We start from the raw sequence: 7,794 nt of genomic DNA, 5'->3' as shown, positions 1-7,794 counted from the left end.
CATACCTGATGTTCAAACTTAATGGAAGCTTTGTAGGGGTTCTCTGCCTTTTTATTTTGAAAAGTTTTCTCCTGTTTTTGGGACTAGTTAGGGAGTTCAGTATTGTTGTTCTGTTTGTTTTCCAGAGGCCAGCTGACCTCTTCTTTTCCAGTTAGCGTGGGGCTTTTTGTTTATTGTTTTGGCCTTTTGAGACCCTGACGGCCACGCTTCCTTGTTTAGTTGGTTTGTTTTTGTTCATCTATCCTGTCAAATAAATGTAACTAATTGCAGCTATATTATCCTCTTGGTTTTTGTTGAACTTCTGTGCCAAGGTTTTTCCATCACCTTTTTATGTTACTTCCTGTGTACCCCTAGGCACACTATATAGGCCGTAAAACTATAAAAGAAAAAAAAAACTGTCTGTTCCCTAATTTTTTCTACATACTATACAATTACCTATTATTGTGACTTTTTCTGATGTACTATTCAGAATCTGTTTTTACTTTTTGACATACTATACTATGACTTTTTAAAGACTTTTTTTTTTTTGCTATTCTATAGTATGACTTGTTTTTTACTTGCTGTACTTTTTTCAACATTTTTATAAACAATTTTAAACGCACTGTACTTTGAGTTTTAATTATGTTTATTCAGCATACTCTAACTACAATACTACTTTTTGCAACATTCTATACCGAGAGATTTTTGACATTCGTATGACTTTCTTTTTTTTACATTTTATACTGTGACTTTTTTCCATACTGGACTATTTCCTTTTTATAACTTTTTAAAAATACTATTATTTTTCCCCATACTCAATTTGGACCTTTTATTATTATTTTTGACATACTAATTATCACTTTTTAATTGCTTTTTTTTTTTACATGCTATAATAAGACCGTTTCCCACTTTTATATACATACTATACTGTGACATTTCTTGACATACAATCATTTTTTTAAGACTTTTATATTACTTTTTCTAAACATACCTATGCCATTTTTTCCAAAATCCTTTACTCTTACTTTTTTAATGAATCTTTTTAAAAACATAATATACTATGCATTTTCCTTCGCCATACTGTGCCATGACTTATTTATGATTTTTTGCCCATATTTATCACGTTTATTCAACGTTCTAGACTATGATTTTTTTCCGTCACACCATACTGTTTTTATCACTTTTTTCAAGAGATTTTTCAGACGTTTTTTTTAAACACTATACTATGACTTTTCGACATGCTATAATATGAAATATCTCTTAACACACTATGCTAAGAGATTTTTACACATGCTATACTTATATAATTATGTCTCATAGATAGATAGATAGATAGATAGATAGATAGATAGATAGATAGATAGATAGATAGATAGATATACACATTTTTATACATATAAAAAATGTATAATATATATATTATACATTTTTTTCAACACATTATAATATTTATTTTAATGAGGTTTCTTCAACATACTACACTTCGACATTTTTTCGACACACTATTGTATGAGTTTTTATGATGTTTTGACATACTATATTATGACCTTTTCCTACTATGACGTTTTAAGCTATCTTTTTTCCACATGTTATACTATTTCATACTATGGCACTATAACATGCTATCCTATTACATTATAAGACATTTTTATTCATCAAATAGTTTTTGGACGTACAAAGCTACGATTTTATTTTTTTACTTAGCATACCATGACTTTTGTATTCCTTTGTTTAACATTCTATACTATGACTTTTTGACATACTATAAGTGTGGACTTTTTATGACTAGCTATACAATGACAATTTAAACTTGAATTTTTAAATACTACACTATGACTTTTTGTGAATTACTTGACTTGCTGTATGATGGCTATTTTTATGATTCACTTTGCTATGGCTTTTTGTATTTAAATTGCTTTTTTTCAACATTCAACACTTTGACTTTTTTCAAATTACTATACTACAACTTTTCTTGAAATACCATGCTATAATTATCTTGTGAATTTTTTTAACATACCATCCTATGACCACACTAAACTATGCATTTGAATGACCTTCTGACAAACTACTTTGGCTTTTTAATGATTTGCTAGACTCTGATGTTTGATGACTTTTTCTACATGCTATACTAGGTCTTTTCATGTTTGTAGTTTATATAGATGACACATCTAACATTTTCTTTTGTTAAATTAAACTTTGAAGTAATGTAAAATGAGTAAGACTTTGAATTGGATTAGACAATGCTTGACATTTAACGGAACTCTTATGTATGTACAAGTCCCAAGCTTTTTTCTTTTTCCACACATCAGTTGACATCTTACCAGTAAATGGTTTCCACAGAACAGCAATGATGAAATGGTGACACTTATAGACACAATAGAGAAAACTAGAGTAAAGTATTTTTTTAATAAAATGTTTATTATTACCTTTGTATTATTTTCTGTATACAAGAATGTGTAACAAAAGCCAAATAAGCAATCCATTTTAGTCTTTTATAAATGGTAAGGCATGTCTGCATGTATAACCATCAACTTCAGTTCCCCCAAAACACTTCAAACAGCGTGCACTGACAGCTCCAAAAATCTTCATGTGCTCCTTAGTTATCTGATTTTGCAAATCACAACAGTACCACACTCACAGCATATGTTTTAGCAAAAGTGCAGCAAACGATTAACATCAAAACGGAGAAGACCTTGCATAACACGTTTTCAAAACATTCTGTAAAAAACCTCAGCAGACCATGATTTTACTCTTTTTTTTTTTCCCCCAGTTTTTTCAAATGCCAGCGAGAATGAGCGAGACAAAAACGGGCTCACAGACTTTAAGTTAAGCATTGAAGCATCTCAGACAGTGATACTCTTTGTCAGACCAGGGTAACGTATCTTGTCAGGAGAGAGGAATACACAAGCCATTGGAAAATGGCAAACATTCCTCTTGTAATGGGAGGAGCCTGTTGTTTCTACCAGTACAAGCTCTTTTGAAAAAGTCAGCCAACTTCTGGAACAGTCTTTTCTTAATTAATTTTCTTTACGGTATTTCAAGAACACCAGTAAAGACCTGCCTTATCCTCACTCATCCCAAACTCTTGTTGTTGCAATCACAGATCTTGTGGAAGCTCTTGCGGTTGCATTCAACCTTTTGTGTGGCTACAGATGTTCGCTGAGTTTTTGCACTTTCAAAAACTTAAATGTTAAGTTTTTGGCTCACTTCTGACCCTAACCCAGAAATATCTGCCTCCACAAATGTTTTTTTAATACTTAAAAACTGAATGTATATGGCAGTGTTTGACTGCAGCAATATATAACCCACTAACTTGCAGTTCTAATAGACTCTTTTCTCTTTCTGTTGTATACTGTATCTTTATTTAATCAATTATAGAATCACCAAAGGACAAATAACATCCAAATGCAACTGTGTTACTGCACAATTTAATCTAGTCTTGGGGAACAATATGACACCAAAATAAAAGTGCTAACAAAACAACTATTGGTGTTAAATTCTAAAATGTAAGAGTTGATGTATTCTGAGAAATGTAAATGCCAGAAGCTGAAATTGAATCATCAATCGTCTGCATCAACAGTCCAACAGTCCCATGTAACAGAACATGATATTTTACATGAAACCTCCTTCATTGCAATTATCTGCTATCCAGAGCTGATCAGGACAACTGTTCCTGCACAGACCCAGCAGCTAGTTACTTTATTCAATTTTCAGTACATTTTAAATAGTTACTGCTGGATGTCCATCATGTCTAACTACCTCCCATCTGTCTGACCCACTAAGTGAGAGCAGATCGAGATCTGTTTTCTTTTACCTCTTCCTGTGATTATGTTAAGATGACCCGGCTGAGGACTCATGAGCAATCCAAAAATTGAAGACAAAAGTATGCCACAGCGTAAACCATGTACTTTCCGGGGAAAACAGTATTTGAGACTTTGAGAGTTTGGTAAACTGTGTTTATATGTGTTTAGTTTCCCCTGGTTCTGTCTGATACAGGCTTTGCCCTCGTAAGGGCTCAACAGGCTTACACCCCTGCAGTATGTACGGAAATTTGCATGTACTCTTTCGACCATCACAATAGATTCATTGACCCAGATCCTAAATATGCTGGTTGCATTCTGGCCTAGCATCTTCACCATTGTGATTGACACAGCAACGGGACCGATGAGATAAATACGACGAGATGAACATGGTCTCCTCTCCCTCTTGCTCCAGTACCACTGTGGCAAATGTTGCCTAAACCAAAGCATCTACACTTTTTCAGCAATGGATACGATGCATGGAGGTCTCCCACAGGTGATCATTTCTCTACGGATTAAGTTCTTGGTGGTCATCTCCCAATGCTGCTGCCTGGCTTTGCTGATGAGTTCCTTCTTTCTTTGCTCCATTCCATTGTCTCTGACCTTTTTGGCTTCCTCTTAGCTACCTGGACTGTGTTTTTGTTTGGAGAATTTCTTTAATATTTGTATTACTGCTGAGCTGCTGTCTTGTCATAGCTGTGATACTGGTAATGATATTTGATAATGACATTTCTATGTTATCTTTATACTTCCCCCTTCTAGTCAAGTTTCCATCCAAATTAAGTGAACATTTTAACTAAATGATGTGCTTTATGTACATCAAAATGTAGTCACCAAGTCTGTTTGAACAGCATTTACTTTTTTTTATATCTTTACACCAACCAAAATATAGGTAAAAACAAGTTAATGAAACATAGTCTTTCTGCCATTAATGGTTTAATACACTGAAAAGTTGTGATATTGGGAAGGGCCTTTTTGATCAGTGTTGTCTATCCTCAGGCTTCGGTTGGATAGACTGTCTTCTTCCACAGCTAAGGTTTACGCACCAGCGATTTAAATAGCCTGCTGGTTTTGGTGGGAGGTTGCTGTTCAACCACCTTCTCCTAAAGCGGTTTTCCGCAGGGAGTGAGATGACGTGAAATGTTTCCATCTGTTCTGCAGTGGGAGTTCCTGTGGTGATTGGGGTCTCTCTTGTGAGACATATTACACTGTAGGAATATTTTTCTTTCAGGTGCTGTCAGTGAAGACAACCATGTTGCTGCAGCAAACTTTGGCAATGTGGATATCAGTCTACTTTAATTGTTTGCTAATTTGAAGGGACCACAAAGCCCTGCATTTCACCTGCACCTGTAATTTGTGCCTTAAAACATCAGATAGTTTTACAGGTCTTGACTGTTCTTGTGTCCTATGCTTGCTCACTGTGCTCTGTGTAATGTGCAGACTCCTTGAGATAATCACAGCAGCTGTTAATTTGTCACAGCAATGCGTTTGGGGAAGGCCTCTGTTGAGACAAGAGATTACTTATTGGTGAAAGCATTTCAGGTGCTTATGAGCTGATGAGATTGGATCCTCCAGGCACACTCCATCATAAGGGTGGCTGCCTTAAATCCCATCTTTTGTGGAAAAAAATCTACATTTTTCCCTTTGTTTGTTTTTTGTAAATTTCTGGAACCTCCTTTTTTGTGTGACCAGAGGTCATGTCCATGGAGTTGTGTTGGAGTTGCTCACTTCAGAACAAGTTAGAGGTACATGACTGTTGAGAGATAGAATGAAGGTTATGAATAGTAACGCTAGTTCTAAAAGCACAGTCAGACCTTAGCACCTTGCTTCTTTTTGTGTTGCTGACTTTGTACATGCCTTTTAAGAAAACCTGACCACTTGTATAACTTGCAGCCCGACATGGTGGTGGGTCTGTTCTGATTGGCCAAACAAGAACATGCAAATTTCATTGTGGTGCTCCATAAGATGTGAGTGGGTGAACCTGTAGAGCCTGTCAGAGGGCTGAGCTTTCATGAGTAGGGTTAAAATGTGTAGTCTTACATATATGTAATATAAACAAGTACTAAAAACAAGCAACATAAATCATTTCCATAAATAATTAAAGCATGGGGCCCAAGAAAATAAACAAAAATGTCATTAGCATTACCTAATATCCATAATATATTCTGAGAAATAAAAAGGAAATCTGAATTGTTTAAGCGGATGTTAAGTACCCAAACTGAAAGAGAGTAAATCCGGTAACTGAATATCATTAGCAGGCAATTGTAATATAATGGCTTAATGTTTACAGGTGATATAACTTGTATAAACAGGTAATACATTTATAAAAATGTAGCCATCTACTAAACCGGTAATATTACATTACAGTACCTTCCAGTGAAATACATACTGCAAGTACAATACAGTTAAATGATCTGAAAATATAGATTTTCTGTCTCTATGGGGTGGATGTTTGCTCTAGCTTTATAAACGTATGAAGCTGACAAAAATAATCTGTGCAAAGTAGTTCTCTTAGTGCAGTACATTAGCACTTTCTTAGAGATAATTAAATGTGCAACTATAAAGTGGCTGTAAGAACTGCTGTTTCCTGAAGCCACACTGATATGACCAAACGGGAAACCAGGTGAATTGCTAGCACTGCACAATCCTGTACCAACCAATGCCAAAAAACTGTGTAGCCTGCATACAAAAAACCTAAAAAAAAAGTTTTTTGTCAGTTAACATCATTTCCACGCATGCACACAGTAAGACTTTTGTCTGAGGCGGAGGAGACTAATAGGGCAAAATGTGTGCTGTCTCATTTGCACAATTCCATTAAACAAAAAAACAAGAAAAAAACAATCAGATCAGATGATTTTTAATTTCTCAAAGAGAGGTATGTTCTTTAAAACCCACTTTAGAATAATGAGAAATCACCAGATTTTCTTTTTTTCAGAGATGTGAAAGCTGGTTCAATGATGGCACCGAGCATTCTTTGGGGGACGAGCAGGATGCAGCACTGCACTCACTTCCAGTCCTACGGTACCATACCACACAGTAAGCATTCTCGACAGGTTTCCAGGAGCTTCTACATGTCCAGTGAGGGAACAGCAGTAGAACTTGCTGTTGAACATACTGTACGTATAGTAAAAAAGTCAGTGATCGGGCCACACCCGTGTATTATCTCCATTGAGTCTGCAATGCCCGGAGTGGGAGTGTGAGGGCGGCCATCACCAGCAGTAGGGAGGGTCCGCGGGAAAATGACTTGCCTGCGGCTGCTGCTGCACGTTCATCACTTCTGTCGGCTCCGATCACAGGAGCCTCTGTTCCTACAAAAACGAACTCTGTTGTGCAGCCGTCAGAGCAGCCGCTGCCACTGCCAGAAGTACTGCCCTCGTCACCTGCGGCAAACAAAGAAAACCGCACAAATTGAAATTTACATAAAAATAATATCGTCACAAGCAGCCATTAGTTTGGTTCATGGCAAAGGGGAAGTGAGAAAGCCCTGGTTACACCAGAAAGTGGCACTTCAAAACTCACCCACGGATCCTAGAGACATAGGTGGTGCTAAAATTTGGTTATTGTAGTTTTTTCATACGCTAAGCATCACCATCCAAATACACTTTGGTACGTACATCAGCAGAGTATCACTTCATGATTGTGTCTGTGGCTTTTATGTTCTTTTCATAATCTTTTGTGCTCTCTTAATAAATATATATGAAATACATCTATGGATTGTGCCTTTAAATTTGTAAAGTTTTATTGAGCCACTTCTGTGTTTTAACAGACTAGATCCACTCTTTGAATACTAATTCACTTTAATTCTCCAAACAAAATTCCAGACATGTCTTATTCGGTTGAAATACATTCATCTTTGCTCACAGCGGGAGCCAGAGTAAAATCACTTTCCACCTGTTTAATGTAGACCAAAAAACGGTGAGAAAAGAGGGCTAAAATACGATGGGATTTCAGATTTTCTCAAATGATTTATAAGCACTTCATTGCTAAGCTGACCTGCCAGATGGTTTGTGGAACC

At 36.1% G+C, this 7,794-nt stretch overlaps 1 protein-coding gene across 2 annotated transcripts in view; it reads right to left on the bottom strand.

The window, feature by feature from the left end:
- Positions 1-2,376: 2,376 nt before the first annotated feature.
- Positions 2,377-7,794, bottom strand: part of gpc6a (glypican 6a) — a 137,232-nt gene continuing 131,814 nt past the window's right edge. For both annotated transcript variants that reach the window (XM_068730726.1, XM_068730727.1), the window contains one exon: positions 2,377-7,159. In XM_068730726.1, the coding sequence (XP_068586827.1) occupies positions 6,939-7,159 (221 nt within the window). In that variant the 3' untranslated portion in view covers positions 2,377-6,938. The remainder of the gene's footprint in view (positions 7,160-7,794) is intronic.

This window comes from Cebidichthys violaceus, unplaced genomic scaffold (genome assembly GCF_023349555.1).
Source record: "Cebidichthys violaceus isolate CVI_PGR_0920_01 unplaced genomic scaffold, fCebVio1.0.p SCAF_5, whole genome shotgun sequence".
In the NCBI taxonomy this organism is placed as follows: Eukaryota; Metazoa; Chordata; class Actinopteri; order Perciformes; family Stichaeidae; genus Cebidichthys; species Cebidichthys violaceus.
This window is presented reverse-complemented; position numbering and strand designations above follow the sequence as displayed.